This window comes from Gracilinanus agilis, chromosome 4 (assembly GCF_016433145.1).
Source record: "Gracilinanus agilis isolate LMUSP501 chromosome 4, AgileGrace, whole genome shotgun sequence".
Classification (NCBI taxonomy): Eukaryota; Metazoa; Chordata; class Mammalia; order Didelphimorphia; family Didelphidae; genus Gracilinanus; species Gracilinanus agilis.
The window spans coordinates 508,153,627-508,172,709 of NC_058133.1; the positions used below are offsets into that span (position 1 = coordinate 508,153,627).

Consider the following 19,083-nt stretch of genomic DNA (forward strand, 5'->3'; position numbering starts at 1 on the left):
GGGGGACCACAGGAAGCCAGATAAAGCAGAGGGACCACTCCCTCCCCCTGCCCCCCGCCAGGATGGCTTTAACCCTCTCAGGGTCCACAGTCTGCCTTTCTTTCATGCCGCCCTGGCCGGGCTCCCTCCCTCCCCCCAGGGAGAAGCAGTCTGGAGGCAGCCCCACGGCTCCTTGGATGAAAAGTTAGGCCCAGAGACGGGAGGTCCTGGGTTCAAATCTTCATACACCTGCTCGGTATGAGACCCGGGGCAGGTTAGGGCCCTCCATCGGCCTGCCCTTTCTTCTCTGTCCTGTGGTAAGCCTGGCCGAGCTCAGGCCCCCATCAGAGATCGGGGTTAGGGCTGGGAGGCACCCCTGAGGCCATCTACGTCCAGCCCCCTCGTTGGGCAGATGAGGCCACGAAGGAGCAGCCGGGGGTGCGTCTGGGGCTTCCTTTCGGCCAGCCCAGCCCTGGCCAAGCGAAGGCCCAGCCGGGGCGGGAAGCTGAGCCGGGAAGGAGGCCAGAGACAGGACTCGAACCCTCTAGCAGAAGGGCGGACATCAAAGGAAGCAGCTCGTTACCCTGGAGGTTCCCCGGTAGAGGCGGCAGAGATGGTCAAAAGCTTGTGTTTGCTGGGGGTCCAGTCCGGGCTCCGACGGGGTCTGAGAATCCAAAGGGGAGAAGCATTAGCCGACGCTCCCTGAGCCCCATTCACACGGGGGCCCCCCACTGCTCCCCACAGGCCCGGGGATTCTCCAGAGGAAGCCAGGGCGAGGCAGGCGGGGGCGGCCCCAGAAGACGCACCCCGACAGCTGCAGGCCTAAGAGCCAGGCCTGCCACGTTGCCCGGACGAGCCAAGTGAGAGGCACGGCAGAAGCCCTCATTTCCCGGCCCTCAGAGGCTTCCTGAGCCCCCGGGAACCCCCGCCTGACAGGCAGACGCGGCTGGACTGAGCCTCGCTCAGCCTGGCCCCTCGCGGGGGGCCTGCCACACGCCAGGCCTGCACTTCAGGGTCAGAAGTCGAGTCTGGGACCCGTGTGGGTGTCCCAAACAACGCAGCGGATGGGCCCTGGAGAAGTGAGGCAGGATTCTAAAGGCCTGGATGGGGCTAAGACTCAGGGCCAGATGAACAGGAATGAACATCAAGGCCTCCCAGGGTTAAACCTCCTTCCCTTTGCACAGAACTGGGGCAGCCCAGGGCTAAACAACAGTTTGTATTAAAAAACAAAAGTCCCCAAACGGTCTGGGGCCTTTAGTGGGCAGCAAGTTCGACATGCCGCTGACGGCATGAAGAAAAGGAAGAGCGATGGTGGTGGCAGAATTTCAGGGTTAGAGGGGGCTTAGAAGTCATCCAGTGTAATCTTCCTTGAGGGCAGGGACTTTATTGGTCTTTCTTTATATCCCTGGCACTTAGCATGGTGCCTGGCACGCGGGAAGAGATGAATAAATGCTTGTTGACTGCCCGGGGTAGTGTCCAGTACCAGAAAGGCAGGCAGGAATCCTTTTCTTCGCTGCTGATAGGAGTGGGCCCCATTTGGAGCTCTCTGGGCTCAGTGGTGGGTGCCACATTTAGGAAGGGCAAAGAGAAGCTGTACCTCATGGTGGAATGTGGCCAGGATGGTGGGAAGATGGACACTCTGCCAGAGAGGGAATCTGGGGACTTGAGATCGAAGAAAGGAAGATTCTGGGGACGGGGAAGAGAACTGTCTTTGGGCCATCAAAGGGCTGGCATGTGAAAGGGCCCCAGAGGGCAGACTTAGACCTAACTGCCTCAACAGTGGTGGGCATCGTCGGCACTAGAGACCTTTCAGCAGAGGCCAGGGAATAGTCATTAGGGAAATAGGAGTGGGGATTCCCATTCAGGCTTGGAGTGGGCTAGATGCCTCTGAGAACATTCCAGAGTCTGCAAAAAGGGAAAGAGAAATGTGGAGGCTTTAGCTCTAGAGGAGAGCAGGAGAGATGGCAGCTCCAGTTGGCTGGGGGCAGCTGGCATTCAAAGCAATGATCTCACACTCACCTGAAGTCTACATAGCAGCTGAGGAAAGGAGAGGGCCAGGAGCCACAGACAGACCCCGGGCAGCTTAGGGCTGGGGAGGGGAAAAAGCAAAAGGAGCCAATACTGAGCAGAGTCTGCTTATCACAATTAAGCTAATGAGAAGGTTCTTAATTGGTAGCTAGGAGCCTTTTGGTTTCTTAAAAACAGAAGCACAGAAGACTGAGTGTATCGAAGAGCAAGTGCCTTTGAAATACCAGCCCCCCAGCCTAGCGGCTGCCTACAGTGTGAGCACCCATGGGGGCTAGCAGGTGTGGGCAATCACAGCAGTTGTGGGGAGGAGGATGGACCTCGTATCACTTCATGCTTATCCAGAAATGAAATATCACACTGGGAGCTCCTCAAGAACAGCAACATTCTTTTCTTTTCTTTTTCTTCAACCTTAACTTCTGTGTATTGGCTCCTTGGTGGAAGAGTGGCAAGGGTGGGCAATGGGGGTCAAGTGACTTGCCCAGGGTCACCCAGCTGGGAAGTGTCTGAGGCCGGATTTGAACCCAGGACCTCCCATCTCTAGGCCTGACTCTCCATCCACTGAGCTACACAGCTGCCCCCCAGCAACATTCTTTTCTGTCTCTTTTGTGGGGTTCCTGACACACGGGCCCAAATGCTGGTGATTGGCTGCTTGATGCTGAGGCCAAACAACCTGGTTCAGGGTAGAGTGGAAGAGCCGGAAATCCATCACTATGTCTGTCACAGCCTCTGGTAGTGGGGCTACGGAGTGATCACAACAATGACAATAACAGCCCACAGGACGGGAAGGACAAAAATAGCTTCTCATCCGATAACGAATGACCCACTGGGGCTGGGAGGGAATTTTATGGCATCATCGGAAATGATGGATACAGAAATAGGCAAAGACTTGCAGGCACTAATCCAGAGTGAGATAAGCAAGAACCAGGAGAAGATGGACCCAATGACCACAATAACAACAACAATAATGATAATAAGGAAAGAGGAAACAACTTGGAAAGCCCCCAGAGCTTACTGACCAGGCACACCTCATCGAGAGGCTGCCGGTGCGACAAAGCTCTGAGCTCGTCCTTGGTGGAGGGGGACAGGACAGAACGAGAGATCTCTTCCCAGCCAGGGCCGAAGGAGGGTTGTTTCACTGGACTCTACCTATCCATTATAAGCGAGGGTTTTTACTTGGGGCAGGATGAGGTGCGTTAGTAGACAGATATGGAAAAAGGGGCATTAATAAAACATTTTAAAGAATTCACACTAGTAGTGCAGGATGGCATAAGTAAGCGATTTTGCTACTACTTTGTGTGTGTCTCTGTATGTATATGTATGTATATGTACCCCCATCTTCCATTTTACGATCGGTACTATGTAATGGTTGCAGGGCATGGGAGTTAACTGACTTGCCCAAAGTCACACAGCTACAAGTATCTGAGGCCGGATTTGAACCCAAGATCTCCCAGTCTCCAGGTTGGGCTCTCTATCCACTGAGCCACCCTAAAGATTTATTTAAAAAAAAAAAAATAAAAAGGAAAACAGTATAAAGTCCCAGTTTTCTCACAATCCTCTTCCCTGTTCTTTGTATTTTAAAATGTCTGCTGCTGGACATTTGTTAATAGCAACAATAAAAATAAAAGAATGATGATGATGATGATGATGATGAAGAAGAAGAAGGAGCCAAAGATCCAGAGATTGCTCTCCGGGCTGGTCACTTGTCTTTAGTGGGTCAGTGTTCCTAGCTTTAAAGGGGACACCACCTACCTCATCTTATTTCCAAGGGATACTGGAAGGAAACCACAAGAAAATAGAAGGGAATCAAATTCTGAACAAGGTATTATTGTAATTAAAAGCTAACCATGGATTACACTGTAAAACTGGGAGCAAATGAGGGCAGCACCCTTGCACCCTTGCACCCTGGCCATGGTGACTCATGAAGCTAAAAAAAGGGAAATCAGAGATTCGGTCCACGAATGCAGCCCAGAATAATTGATTTGCCAAATAAGAATCATACGTTGACAGGGAAGCAGGAAGCAGCAGGATTCAAGCTAAATCTCCATTTGGCAAATCAATACATAGAGAATGTGTCTCGTAGTACTTTGAGATTATCCCCAGACCCCGAGCCTGGGGTTGGATTAGAGGCAATTTCCCAATTGGAAGGGAAGAAAAAGCCATGTGACACTATCTGCTCAAGCAAATCTCTCTTTCTTTCTTCCTCTGTAATTAAGTCCACCGATAGGAGTTTAAAATTAAACTGGAGCTGAGCATCACGGGCAGAAACAGTGACAGCCCGGCAAATGACCTTGCCACACATTGCGTGAGAGCAAATCCGGTGGAAAATGAGGTCTCGATGATCATCATGAGCCCAAGGGAGAGAGGCTGGAGGGCTAACAGCGAGCTCTGAGCGCATTTCAAAGCCCAGTGACTCACGGATGTGGTGGAAGTGGAAGCTGTAATTACATCAGCCAGAAGGAAGAGAAAACAAATTCTCTCTTTCTGGATCCATCAGCCCTTTTGTGCCATGTGTCCAGCCCCTTCTGAGAAGCCCAACTGGCCAGCACTGGCTGGAAGGCCAAGCTGGATCCTGGGGCTTCTGTGTTGTGTGAGCAGGCGAGGCCAGGGACAAAAGGCTGTGTTGGGACGGCCCATTTCCCTGAGCTGGTCTCTAGAAGTCATCTTCCCTGGCAATATCTTTTCCTGTGTACTCTCATCCTGAGAGGGTCAAACCAAGTCAGGGACAGAGGGGTCTGGCTTCCTAGAAGAACAGGCCTTCCCATCCCAAGAATCCACACAACGGCAATTCAAGTCATGAAACAATACACGGGTGGCCTCGTGGTGCCTGAAGGCCGAGAATCAGGGCTTACAGTCCTTAAAGGGCACTGTGTGTTGTTCATATGGACTCTGCCATCTAAGAAGATGAGGGTGCCTCACTGGCCTGAAGGGGACCCCAGGGTCACAGATCTCAGTCCTAGAGCCAGGAGGGCCTTCAGAGCCCATCGACTCCAACCTCCTCATCTGCAGACTAGAAAACAGAGCTTAGCCCAGTTCCTGGCACATAACAGCAATGGCCTGTTGCCTTGTTAGGCCGGCTGCCCAGGGTGGTGCAGCCCAGAGCTGCCATTTTCATTCTGATCCTGATTCTCAGCCCTGACCTCCTTCCATTGCACTCTAGCACGGCCCCGACAGGAGGCTTGTGTGCTGACTGGCCCAGGCCTGGCCTGGCTGAGTCTGGGGATGAGGCTTTTGGCTTCAGGCTCTCTTGAAAACTGTCTAGCAAGGTGCGAAGGTCATGATTAACCTCGGCCTCGGGAGCAGGCACCCGCCTGAAAGAAGCCGCCCGTGCTTAACGGAGAAATGGGCCGAAGGATGTTGGGAACTGGAGGTGTAGCTCTGCCCAGGGGGATGAGGAAAAAGAAGACTCGGCAGACACGGCTGCCTCTCCTTCGCCCCACTCCCTGAAGGAGGGGCTCTTTCTGTGACTCCGTGGCAGCCTCTGTGGCCGACTGAGGGAGAGTCTTGGCTGCTGGAAGGAGGAAGGGAAGCTCAGTGACCTGACAGCGAGGCCAGGCTCTGAGGTTCATGGGGCTAAGGCAGCTCCTGGGGGAGAAGGTGGTACATGTCCAAGGGCCCGAGGGACACGAGTGGGGGCTTCGCCAAGGAGCACCACTCCATCTACCCTGTAGGGGACTCCCTATGGATGTTCCAAGGAAGAAAAGCAGGCAACTGGGGTTAAGTGACTTGCCCAGAGTCACAGAGCTAGGAAGCATGTGAGGCCAGACTGGAACCCAGGACCTCCCGTCGCCAGGCCCGCTTCTCTATCCACCGAGCCTCCTAGCTGCTCCTTATTGCTGCTCTGCACTTGGTTCCTGAGACTGGCCCACGGGTCCTCCTGGTAGGTAGCCGAGGAGGGCGCAGCAAAGCCATAACAATAACGAGAGCTTTACAGTGGCCAAAGCACTTCCCAAGCGGCCGTTATTTGCCCGAGGATTCGAAGAAGAGGTTCAGTTCACTATTTGCAAATAAAATCCTGCCCCCAAGTTGCATTAAAATGGTGCTCGGCGGCGTCTGGGGCTGCCCTGGCTCACCGAGGAGGGCCCTGCCTTAGACCACTTGGGGAGTGAAGGATACTAAAAGTTAATTTTCTTGTGCTCAAGAGGGAGGGAGGCTTCTTCCTGGAACAGATCAGGCGAGTGCTGGCGCAGCCCCCACTTTCGGATGAACGCTGCTCCGGGTCGAACTCATTAAGTCTGGCCTGTTGTCTCGTCGGGTCTCTAATTGGGACATCTCGGTCATGCCGGTGCAGCCCAGCTGCCTTGTGGGCAGAGAAACCCCAACCTGACAAACGGACCAAGAACTAATTGGTGGCTGCGGCCTCGCTGCTCCCACTCCAGCGGGCGATGCTGGGACAGCGCAGGAAGTCACAGGGAGAAGAATAAAGGCGGCTGCTTTAGGGCCAGACAGAAAACGCCGGCCTGCGCTGGAGTAAGTGGCCTCCCGGGGCCTTCATGGGCTCCTTAAGTTCGGCACCGGATGGCGGAGGAGCAGCATGGAACGGAGCGGCAAGAGGGCCGGCCTCGGAGTCAGGAGGCCCCGAGTTCCAGTGCCGCTCCTGACGGGCACCAAGTTGTCACCTAAACTCTGAAGACCCAGAAAATGCTCTCAGATGAGAAGCTACAGACGGATGTCTGTCTGCACTGCTAGAAGGAGGACTTTCGAACCAAGAAACGAAGGCTGAAAGCAAAGGCCCAGCCGAAGAATACCGAGAGGAGTCGTGGCCTCCCACGGCAGCCCCAGAGCCAGGGGAGGCAGCGCTGGAAGACCCCCAGGTGCAGGGGGGGGGGGGGAGGGGGTCTGCCTGGTTGCCGGCCAAAGGCTGGCCTTGGGGAAACGAATGTCAGCCTGAAAGCGTCTGCCGGTAGGTGTGACGGAGGCTCGCCACTCTGATTATCCAACTGTTGCCTACTTAAGAAGAAAATGTCAACCGATTATCTTGATGGATGCGGCTTCCATAGAGCAATTATGACAAAGAGCCCGCAGAGTTCTGGGCCTGGAACGATTCTTCCATCAGGGAGATGATGGTGAAACACACGATAATGGCGCAGACCCAGAAGGGACGGACCAGTCGCTCAGAACCTGGGTTTCAGCACCAGAGAGAGCCGCAGGAGACACAGTGCTGGCCCGCTCAGTCAGGAAGTCTGGGACCATGTCAGGGAATGATGTGTCTGTGCAGAGCTTCTCCTAGGAGGGTGATGGAGGAAGCGTGGCAGAATCCTGAGAGAGGAGACCCTAACCAGGCTACTAAGCCAGCTGTCTGCTGGGTTTGGGGAGGCACAGAAGGAACAAGCTCCCTCCCAGCCAGTGCGGGGCTCCTCTGAGACAGTGCTAGACAGAGGGGGGCTCTCCCTTTCCTCTGGATCTGAGGGGCCTGGCGGGGGGCAGCCCTAACCCACCTGGAAAGTGGTCCTTCAGCCACCGGAGACCCAGCTCTGACAAGGGAAGTCCCTCCCCAACCAGGGCCTTGAAAGCCTTTTCTCCTTCTGGAAAGTCTGTATTTGCCGTTCTGTAAGGCCTCCTCATTGTTCCTATGTCTGCCTTCTCCCCTTCCACCTGGGAGTCTTTGGAGAATGAGGACAGCTGGCCTGTCTGTTCCTGTGTCTTCTCGAGGCTAAAACATCTCCCTAGGTCATGGATTCGAATCCTGTTTCTGACAGTCAATAACTAGTGCATCCTTAACCTTAGATATCAGTTTCCTCATTTGTAAAACGATGGGGGTAGACTAGTTGGCTCCTGAGGTCCCTTGCAGGTCTAGATCTAGTTTGGGAATCGTTCCAGTTATTAGCTGGGGAAACAGAGGTGCAGAGGCACCCGGGAGGGGAGCGTTCAATGAACGAAGAGAACCAAGTGTGTCGGGCCAAGACTGGAGCAGTGAGTGGGGCCCTCCTGCCTGCCGCTGGGACGGATCTTCAGGAATAAATGCCGTGAACAGGAGGCCGCGGCAGTCAGTGAGACTCACTTGTGGGACATGATCAAGTCTAAAGAAGGTCATGGCCGTGGCCAACACTCCCTTCTCCAAGGATGGAAGCTGAATAAGGGGCCAGAGGAGAGCTAAACGGGAAACCGGCGGGGCTCCTGCAGGGCTTCCCTGGCAAGGTCCATCCACAGGCCCGGCCAGAGCAGCTCAAGCTGCTACTGGACGCTCAACACAATCAGATTTCAGCCGTCGCCCACTCGACACGGTGCCGAGGCAGGATAAAGGGCTTTAGCTACTTTGTCTATCCCCGACTCTGCTGGAAGGAAAAAACAGCCTGACTGCTGGCTAAGCTCCATCAGCAAGAGCCCCCCACGGGCTCGGACCCCAGAGCTTGGCGCAGGTTGTTCCAAACACCAGGGCAGAATGGCCCGAGAGGGCGGTGTTCGCCCGGGCTTCCTCCCCACCGTCAGTCTGCAGCAGCACAGGCGGGTCTCGGGGTGGTCCAAAGGCCGTGTTGCAGAATAATGGAGCCACAGGCCAAAAGAGGTTCAGCCACGGCCCCCCCAAAGCCCAGGAGAAAATCAACACCCACGTGACCTCCCTCACAAAAGCCGGAGCATCCAGGCTGAGCAGCCACCCTCTAAGTGGGAGAAAATAGCCCACTTCTACCCTGGGCTGTCACAGGCCTCTTCAGCGCCCAACAGCTAAATGTGTTCGATGCCTCTGAGTGTCAAATACGTCAAGCCAGGAGGCGAGAGCCCAATTACAGATGAAAAGAACCGTTAGTGCCGCCATCAAGAAGCAACAAGAGGCCCTCGCCAGCGGCCTCCTTCCATTTGCTCTTTCAGTTCAGAGAAGCTACTCTTCCTTCAGGGGACTGTGCTAAGTAAGTGGCCCACGAGCCCGTCGTGGAAGGGAGGGACGTCAAACCTCATCACGGCCCAGGGTGGAGGGGACAGAGCTTCCACCGACACCTTGACTCAAGCTCGATAGCAGCCTCGAAGCACTGAACCCAGCGGAGAAAGCAGCCCCGCAGTACCGGCCACAGGCCACCCCCACGTCCTGTATTTGAGTTGTTTTTCAGAGAATCCCAGGAGCTCTCGGAGCTGGTCTGAACTCTCACTCAAATCTCAAATGAGTCCTTTGCACAGTGCCTAGCATGTAGTAAGTGCTATATAAATGCTCACTCTCCCTTCCTTCCTGCCTTCCTTCCTTCCTTCCTTCCTTCCTTCCTTCCTTCCTTCCTTCCTTCCTTCCTTCCTTCCGTCCTCCCTCTTTCCTTCCTTTCCTTCCTCCTCTCACCTCCTTCCTTCCTCCCCTCTCCTCCTTCTTTCCTCCCCTCCCCTTCCCCTCCCCTTCCCTTCCCTCTTTCCTCCCCTTCATCTCCGGTATGACAAGCAGTCATTTAGTTTCTGTTTGCATATCTTCAAGGACAGGAGACTCACCACCTAAATGGGCAGCCCATGTTCTGGGACCATTTGCTTGACTGAATGATTTCTTAAAAGTCCTTTACCTTCTGTATTGGAATTAATAGCAATTAATTACTGGTTCCAAGGCAGAAGAGTGGTAAGGGCTAGGCAATGAGGGTTAACTGACTTGGCCAGGGTCACATAGCTAGGAAGCACCTACATTCACATTTGAACCCAGGACCTCCCATTTGCAGGCCTGAGTCTTTTGGCTGCCCTGACCATTTGATGTAAAGGCAGCTCCTTTAAACTCCAACTTCTTGGTCCCAGCCTTGCACGCTGTGGCCCCAAAGAAGAGCCCTTAATTCTGTGCTTCCCCTGTTGGAAATGACGGCTTTGTTCCTCATTTCACAGCTGTTCCTCCACCAGGAGCTGGAGCGCCCCCCTGGCCCTCCCCACTGCGAGCCTGTGACAGGGCAGGAGTTTCCCTTTGGGCAAAGCATCCCAAGAAGGCGAGAGAGTCCAAGAAAAGATGGTGCCTCCCATCCAGAAGCTGCCCTTCCCTGTGCGTGTCTGGGGAGTCCCAGGTGCCTGCAGGGGAGGACGAAGGAGGCCTCGAGGCTGATCTCTGCCTTCTGCTGCCAGAATGGGCTTCTGTATCCATCTCGAGCCGGAGGGGCCTGTGCAGCTGCCCGTCCCATCCCTGCCCCAAGCAGCCGGGGGTCGGAGGGGTCAGAGCTATCTGGCGGCCCCTGCCTGCAACCCCACGGCTGGACCTCCTCAGCCCAGAGGGAAGGCCAAGCCAGAAGCGCCCTCCTCTCTCCTCCCCGGCCATGTCTCCTGGTCTCGGGCCTGGCTGGCCAAGGTCACTGCAAGCAGTTTTTTCCTGTTGTTATGGAAACACAAGGCTGTGAGGCCTTTTCCTTTCTTCTAAAAAGCCAACAAAAACAGCACCAGCACCTGCGTGTGATAGGGCTAAAGCTTGTCAAGACCATGGACTGTCTGTCTCTGTTCCTTGCACTGGACGTGCCATCTCCCACCTCTGTGCCTTTATCCTGGCTTGCTGTGAGCAATTCTGCCTCTGCCTCTCTCTGGGCCTCACGGGGCTAAGAGAGACTGGTAGGAAGGGGATCCTGGTGCTGTCAGCTCAGACCAGCAGGGTCTGCCAGGCTGGAAGCCTCTGAGAATTGTCCCTGCAGCAGACTGTGCCTGCTTTCCAAGGACTGGACCCACTAAATAAGTGCAGAGAGGCACGGCACCGGTACGACGGCTGGGGCGTTCTCTGGCCGCAGCCACCCACGCAACATAGATCAATACAAGATGGCGCTCCGGAGGCAGTTAGGTGGCTCAGTGGATAGAGTGGATAGAGTCAGGCCTACCTACAGATGGAAGGTCCTGAGCTTAAATCTTCCATAGACACTTCCTAGCTGTGTGACCTTGGACTAGTCACTAAACCACCTTGCCCAGCCCTTACTGTTTTTCTGCCTTGAAACCAATAACTCAGTATTGATTCTAAGATGGAAGGTAAGAGTTTAAAAAAAAAAAAAAAGGATGGTGCTCTGCATTGATGGAGGCAGAGTGGATCCACGGGGGAAGAGGATGTTTGGAATCGTAGGACTTCCAGATAATCTAGAAACATTAACTTAGCTGTTAGTACTCCCCAGATGAGAGCCTTGCTCAATGACCAATGAGGAAATGTGCTGCTGAGTCATCTCACTTGTGATGTTTTTGCTGTATAAAGCCAGAAGCCCAAAGGAAATTGCAGCTAAATGGAAGATGGCTCACAGCATCCCCCTTCCTCCCTGAGAGGCAAACAGAGGCATTGATGGAATTTGTTTTTATCATGTTTCCAAAGGCAACAAGAAGCACCATTTCCTGGAACATTTGCTCATCTTCTCTTTAGAGGGCTCAGGACAGATCCCCATGCAAAGAATCTGTTGTAGTGGATGAAGAGGCAGAAAAATCCCACAAAGAATCTGTTAAGAGCTGCTAGATTTAACCACCACACTTGCTACTCAGAGATTTCAAGGCAGGAGGTGGAAGTCGATGGGGTCAGTGAAGAATCCTGGAAAATAGGGCTCACAAGGAAAGAGGCCAGAGATTAAGGGACCACACAGAAAACTCGCATCTCTGGATTGCCAAGAGCTTCTCCTAGAAAAGAGTAAGAAAGAGAAGGTAGGTGGCTCAGAGGGTAAAGAGCCAGGCCTGGAGATGGGAAGACCTGAGGTTCAAATGTGGCTTTAGACATTGCCTAGTTGAGTGATCTTGGACAAGTCACTTAACTCTAACTGCCTAACACTTGCCACTCTTTTGCCTTAGAACAGATACTTAGTACTGATTCTAAGACAGAATGTAAGGATTAAAAAAAAAAAAAAGATGGGAAACACGGTGCACACCAAAAACATTCTCAAAATGACACTGACTGTATTTTAACAGAAAGGCAATGACTAACTTTTCTTAGTCTCCTAAGGCTCCATTCTGTACTGTACCTTCTTTCTCTTTTCCTTCATACTATCTCCCCTGAGCTCAGTGACAATGGATGTCTAGGCAGCTGTATGTATACTATATATATATATATATATATATATACTTTCTTTCTCCTCTAGCCTCCTTGAGTTCCAGTCTCACTCTTCCTGTAACCAATCTATTGCCAAGTCTTGTTGTTTCCACCTTCGCAGCATCTCTTGTCTATATCCCGTCATTTCTGCTAGTACATCCAGCACCTTAGTGCAGGCCCTCATCACCTCTTCCAGTGACACTGACCTTTCTGATGTCCACTGCACGTGACCCTCCATCTCCCCACTCTGGGCATTTCATGAGTCGGCTTCCCTGGTTTCCTTTAAGTGGCAGCCTACCTACCCCTTTCCCTTGATCCCTTGCAGGAGGCTTTTCCAAGTCCCAGAGGTTTAAATACAAATTTTTGAAGACATATAAAGAAGTAGAGAGGAAGATTAGGAGCAGCATCCCCTCATAAAACAGAGAGAAGAGGAAAAAGAAATAGCTGGCTTCAGTAACACATGGGGGGAGGCCTAGGAGGGCAAAGCTGTTCATCCCCAGGGCGCTTAAGGATGTCCCTGGAGGGTAGACAACAAGCAGAGGAAAGCTACAGAAACTCTGCAAAGATATATTTTTTTTAAAAACCCTTAACTTCTGTGTATTGACTTATAGGTGGAAGAGTGGTAAGGGTAGGCAATGGGGATCAAGTGACTTGCCCAGGGTCACCCAGCTGGGAAGTGTCTGAGGCCAGATTTGAACCTAGTTCCTCCCATCTCTAGGCCTGGCTCTCAATCCACTGAGCTACCCAGCTGCCCCCTGCAAAGACATTTTTAATCAGCTCTTTCCTTCACCAAGGTTACTGGACTCTAACAACATGGTCCCGGATGCATTTCTAGAGGAAATGACAATTTAGTAAGAAAGGCAACAAACAAAACAAAGGTGAGAAAGGAGCTGGTCTGGATCACTTCTATACCAAAAGTAACGCAATTCTGAGGACGGCGGGATCAGTTCTTCCAGTATATGAAAGAGGCTCGGGAGAAATCTTTGGCCTTATTACTAACAACCATAGAAACGAGGACATTAAGAAGCACCACACATCTGCCTGGCTACTTTCTCATATATATGACATTTTAATGAGACGACTAATCTATAGACCCCGCAATGGCATTCTTTAAAAAAATTTTTTTTTTTCTTAAACCCTCACCTTCCATCTTTGAGTCAATACTGTGTATTGGCTCCAAGGCAGAAGAGTGGTAAAGGCTAGGCCATGGGGGTCAAGTGACTTGCCCAGGGTCACACAGCTGGGAAGTGCCTGAGGTCAGATTTGAACCCAGGACTTCCCATCTCTAGGCCTGACTCTCCATCCACTGAGCTACCCAGCTGCCCCTAATGACATTCTTAATGAGGGAATCTGAAGGGAGCAGAGAGGCTTACGCAAAGGTTATATCTTGATTGTTATAGAATTGAATGAAAGATGCCCAAAAGATATGTTGACTACAAAATGCCTTCCACTTGGTAGAGCCCAATACCATGTTGAAGGGTCTCCTCTAACAAGGTCTCTCGTCCATACACAAAACTGCAAAGTCCACAAAACTTGTAGATGACATTGCTGAGGGCCCCAAACCCCAGAACCCTCTAGTTTCCTTTCTGAGATCCACGGTCATGCCATGGACTGGTCTAGTCATACAAAAAGAATAATGTTGATAAAGAAAGCGTTCTCCACTCAAAGACCCACCCCAACCCGTCAGCCTGAGGTGGCAGTGAGTTTTCTGGGGCTGTGCCAGTGGAGAACAAGTTCTGGGAGGTCCTTCTACAGTGGGAAGGCTATGTATGATGTAGAGCCTGCATGTTTGTTGTCTAAGGGCTAGTCTAAAGGCTCCTCTCCAGGCTGGCTACAGAGTAATGAACCTGTGGCCATGGGAAGACTCTAATGAATATCTAAGAAGTGGTGAGTATTCACCTGACCAAGCCACGGAGCCTTGAACTATGAGAAAAAAGCAGACTGTGCAGATGAGGACATATGGAGGGAGGGAAGACAACTAAGCTGGTCATCAGCACGGGGACCTCGGGCAAGTGCTTTACATGGGCAATGACCTGGGCCCGAAGAGAACCAAAAGATGGGCTGGATCCTATGGTGAAGACGCCCACGGGGCTAGACAGTGCCAGTTGAGACAGAGCTGTAGTCTCACTTGTTTCAAGTCCCGTTTGATCACCCGATTCTAGAGCCACAAAAGCCCTAGACACATCCTTAAGGGTCTGCTGTCCTAGGAGCTGACTTGTACACTGAGATCCCACCACAATCTCAGAGAACAGACACACACACACACACACACAGCGGCACCCTAAAGAAGGCTGCCTCTTGCTCTCTGCTCATCATTTGCTGCACTTGACTAAACTGATGCTGGAGGCAGAGTCTCCAGGTTTTTTCTTCTTCTGGGTTTGTTGATGCTACGGAGGTTCTGGCTTTGTGTGGCAGGAGGGAGATTCATCCTGTTAGTTGATGTTGGCAGCCATGGAGCAAAGATGGTTCCTTGACACGGGCTGTCAGTGCAACCAGGGGGAGGGAGATGAGAGATATTCTAGGGCTCAAGAGGAGTCTTTTCTTTAGTCTTTTTAAGCCTCTGGTTCTGACATTAATCATAGCTCCATGCCTCCTCTCCACCCTGGAAGCCTTCTCTAAGTAACAGAGAAAAGAGTGAGGCCGAGCCTACCAGCATCCTCCAGGGCGGGAGGGAAATGCTTTTTCTTAGCTCCTCTCTGGGGTCAAGAAAGATGATTACAGTTACAGCGTTTGCTTCTGAGGCAGGTGGGGGACTTGATTGCTGTCTAAATGGAATTCTGGGTGCTACGTGGGTTCCAATCTTGCTTCTGACAGCGACTAGCTGAGCAACCCTGGGCAAGTGCCTAAACCCTGTGTGAGCTTCCTCATCTGTAAAGTGGGGATAACAGTTTTTCTCAGGGCTGTCAAGATCAGATGAAAGAATGCGTGTAAAGCACTTTGCCTGCTTGAAAGTTATGTAAATTCCTACTATTCTATTCTACACTGTGATCATTCCAACATCCTTTTGTTGACATGACTGCAGAGAGAGGGGAGATGATTTTCTGGACTGCTGTCAGTTCTCCAGGAGATCATGGAGTTTCTTCCTAGGTTTCTCGGCATTCATCCTCTTGGCTGTTTCTTCTGATGCGAATAGCTTCCATTCCATTCCCGGACCATACCTGGTATGGCCATTCCCCCACTGATTTCTTGGTAGGCACAATAAGTGCCGTGAGGGATGTTTCAGCAGGAAGGGGCCCTTTTCCTGGGTGTCTCTGTCTTACTTGGGGTACATGACCAGGAGGAGCCGTCTGGGTCAAAAGGCAGTGAGTCCCTCACAGCTTGGGGCATGATCTCATTGCAGATTGGTGGCCAGGTAGGGAGACAGCAATGGGTTCCAGCGGATCCTTTCCGCCAGCTTTAAGACAGGGCGGCTTCGTGATGGAGAGTGGGGCAGCCTGGGGTTTCAGGCGATGCTATTTTACTAGGATCCAGAGGCAAGAAAGAGCCCAGAGCTGTCTCGGCCCCAGAACGTCCTTGTGATCTCTGCGGAGTCAATATCAGTTTGAACATGGGCTTCTTCTCTCTGTCAACATGATTTAGTTTTGTTCTTTTATTTTTTCCTTTTGGAAGAGTCTCAGTGGAGACAGTATCCAAGGCAGAGAAAAGGGACCACATTTTTGGCACGGTGCCTTTGAAGGAGAAGCCTGCTGTTAGCCAACAAAACTAGCAAGTTGTTATTTCTGTTCTACAATTCTTTGTTTAACATGGATGCAGGATGAAACTGTAAAGGGGCCAAGGAGAGAGCACCTCCATTCCCCCCAACACTCCAATTATCAGAGAAAATACACCAGGAGCTGCAGGTCTCTCTGCTAGTTGTTCGATTCTGTTCTTGTCGGTGTGGAAAGACACATAAGCCAAAACCTTTTAAAACGGCAACTGTAAATAAATGGGCCCCCGGCTGGTATCATCCTAATCTGGACCATCAAGTTTGCCATAAAGGACCCACGTGGCACGAGTGCCTATGTGACGGCCAAGCATGGCTGGAGGCAAGAGATATTTACTGAGAACCTACTATGTGCTAAGCATCAAGCTAGGCACCGGGGATACAAAGGAGAGCGGAGGGAGGTGAGGGTGAAGAAACCAAGGAAGAGACTGGAGACATCTGAAGTGGGAGAGGCTACTCAGGGGAAACCCCAAGAAGAGGATGGCATCCCAACTGGGCCCATCCAGGGACAGATCTGTGCGGATATGTTTCAGGCACAGGGGGAAGAGTCTGAGCAAAGGCAAGGAGTCAGGAGAGGGCAGGAAAAGAAGGGGAGAGGAAATGGAGTCAAGTCTGGCCAGAATTGGGAATACATTAAGGTAAGTAATGGGCGATAAGGATAAAAGGTAAATTTGCTTCCGTGTGGCCTGAGAACAGATCAACCCACCCTGTGAAGGCTTCTGCAATAGGTGGCATGTTTTTGGCCTGCCCTTTCCTTTCCTTTTTGGAATCTTCTGTGCTCCCAATCTCCCAACCTGGGAACTTTCACTCCTTGTTGCTAATGTTTATATAAGAAAATACTTTCCATACCTTCTCTCAGTTTATCCTCAAAAAGCCTGGTGAGGTAGGAGTTATTTTTATGCCCAATACACAGATGAAGAAACTGAGGTTGAGAGATCTAGTATCTGAAGAATCCAAAGTGTGCTAAGCTTGCTCCCCCATGATTTTGCTCATGGGCCTTGTTCTGCCTGTGATGCCAGAGGGGGTCCTGGATCTATCCTCTGTAAGGCCCTCCTCTTCCTACTTTCCCCACAGCCAGTCTAGGAGATGGGCTGTGCTTGAACTGGGGTGGGGGAAGGCTGACTCATGGTCCTGGGTTTGGAGGTATCTGCTCTCATCCTGGATGGGGTGGCCTGGCCCAGTGTTCTGGAAGATAAGACAAAACCCAGGGGCAGCTGGGTAGCTCAGTGGAGTGAGAGTCAGGCCTAGAGACAGGAGGTCCTAGGTTCAAACCCGGCCTCAGCCACTTCCCAGCTGTGTGGCCCTGGGCAAGTCACTTGACCCCCATTGCCCACCCTTACCACTCTTCCACCTATGAGACAATACACCGAAGTACAAGGGTTTAAAAACAAACAAACAAAAAAAAAACCCAGCCATCTTCCAGGGAAATTAGGAGGAAGGTCAGATTGGAGCTGAGGCTGGGGGCACCAGGATTGGACAGCAGTTGCCTCTCCATAGATCTACCACTGAACTCTCCTTCCTCTTAGTGCCATGGTTGGAAGAAGCCCCAGGATCACTCTAGTCATACTCTTCCCTCCTCGGTCAGTCAATTAACAAATATTTATTAAGCATCCATGATGTGTCAGGTACGGTCTAAGTGCTGATACAAATAAGGAAAAGAAAGGCAGTCCCTGCCCTTGAGGAGCTTACAATCTACAACCCCAAAGGAAGGCTGGTGCAGTGCCAGGCGGTACAGAGCAGAGGCACGATGTTCCAGGAGTCTACACTGGACAGAGCAGCTGAAGGTAAATAAAGTTAGCTGGAAAGCCTGAGCTCTCTAAAGGGAGGCCTCATGAGGAGTTCATTGTTTTGCCCTCCAACCATGCAATCAGAAGAGAGAGATGAGTAAGATGATGAGGTGTCTCCCCCCCTTTATACTCCCATTCCCTGGTCTCCCTTCAGCCTCCAGTCTTTCTGGTTTGGAAGTTAAAATAAGTCTGATAAGGGCCTTTAGGCCTCTTGCTTTAACCTTGTTGGCTGGTCTGACTCTTTCAAACACTTTGGAAGTCCTCAAAATTGACTGGAATAGACCCAAATGGCAGGATCAGGACTTTGGACATTATTCAGTAGGTGACGGTGACTCAGCCAGGGAATGTCTGGACAGAGTAATATGACCACAGTGAGAAAATGGGCTGATTGGATACAGAGCTGTGAAGAGGACGGCCTGGGGAAAGAAAGACACGGGACCAGTCTACCTCCACAGGCTGGGGGAGAAGGGAGCACTGACCAAGGGAAATTGTAAGGGGATGATACAAATTGTGATGCCAAGGCAGAGTCAACAAGACTTGGCACCTGAGAGAACATGGGAGAGGGAGGAGAGAATCAAAGAGGGTTAAGGTTCAGAGCCTGGGCAAATGCAAGGATGTGGCATGAAGATAAAACCATTATCAAGACTGCAACGTCTAGGGAAGTGTAAGGGGTGCAGCTATAGGTAAGGGAGCCACAAACCCAGAAGTGAGGCCAAGTCATGGGAATGGACAGAATATGCCCAAAAGAGATTGTAGAGAGAGAATAGGGCCAGGGGTGGAGTCTTGGGGTATGTCCATGTTTATGGCATGAGAGAAGGACTTGAAGTCATCATGGATCCTGAACCTTGGTGTACCTAAAGTATTGAAGGGCCTTCATTTCTGGGGACTTGGGGATGGTTGAGCAGCCCAACTCTGCCATGTTGGGAGGAAGTTCCAGATGGGTTCAGCCTAGAATACAGGATCTACTGTCCACCTCATTCTTCCTCAGCCACGAGGCTCTCAGAAGTCTAGGAGATCTTGGCTAACAGAGTCATAGAGAGTGCTTTGCACCCCAGATGGTGGGTGACCTTTATCAAGTGGACATTCCCCAACCTAAGGCAGACAAAGTACCAGCACCCACTCTCCTTTGGATATAGGCAAAAATCCTTTCCTTTGATTTCTCTGGCCTTGCATGGGTCCCACCATTGTCTGCCTTCCTTTTCCTTTTCCACTGTGCTCTCTGGCGTTCTTGTTCTATTAACAAATTCTCCTTCATCTTAGGCTTTCCCACTTTGAATTCTCCATTTTCTTGTGCATTCCTAGCTCCCCTCGCTAGACTCGGGGATTCCTTAATGTCCCAGAAGTACTGGACCAGAAACAGCAGACATGTTCCCTTTTCCACCTCCAGATTCCCTCTGCCTTCGTCCTTGGAAGCTCACCCCAGCCCAGGCTAACTCTTCACTGCACTCATCCAGATGAGTTATTCTTCTTCTTTGGCAGCTCACTACCTGCCCCGTAATCTTGCCCACCTCAAACTGTCTTCACACTAGGGGTCTTCAATATGCATGTTCATCCATGTCCCTTGAAATAGTAGCTGCAGCTCACATTCCAAGCACATTAAAGTTTGCAGAGACCCTCAGTGCTGTTGCTATTATCCCTGTTTTTTCAGATGAGGAAGCTGAGGCTGA

General features: G+C 51.6%; 1 protein-coding gene across 1 annotated transcript in view; it reads right to left on the reverse strand.

Moving 5' to 3' along the window:
* The window catches only part of VPS8 (VPS8 subunit of CORVET complex), a 118,138-nt gene that overhangs the window by 1,273 nt on the left and 97,782 nt on the right, over positions 1-19,083 (reverse strand). Inside the window, exon 26 of the mRNA XM_044673221.1 lies at positions 563-643. Coding sequence (XP_044529156.1) covers positions 563-643 — 81 coding nt within the window. The remainder of the gene's footprint in view (positions 1-562; positions 644-19,083) is intronic.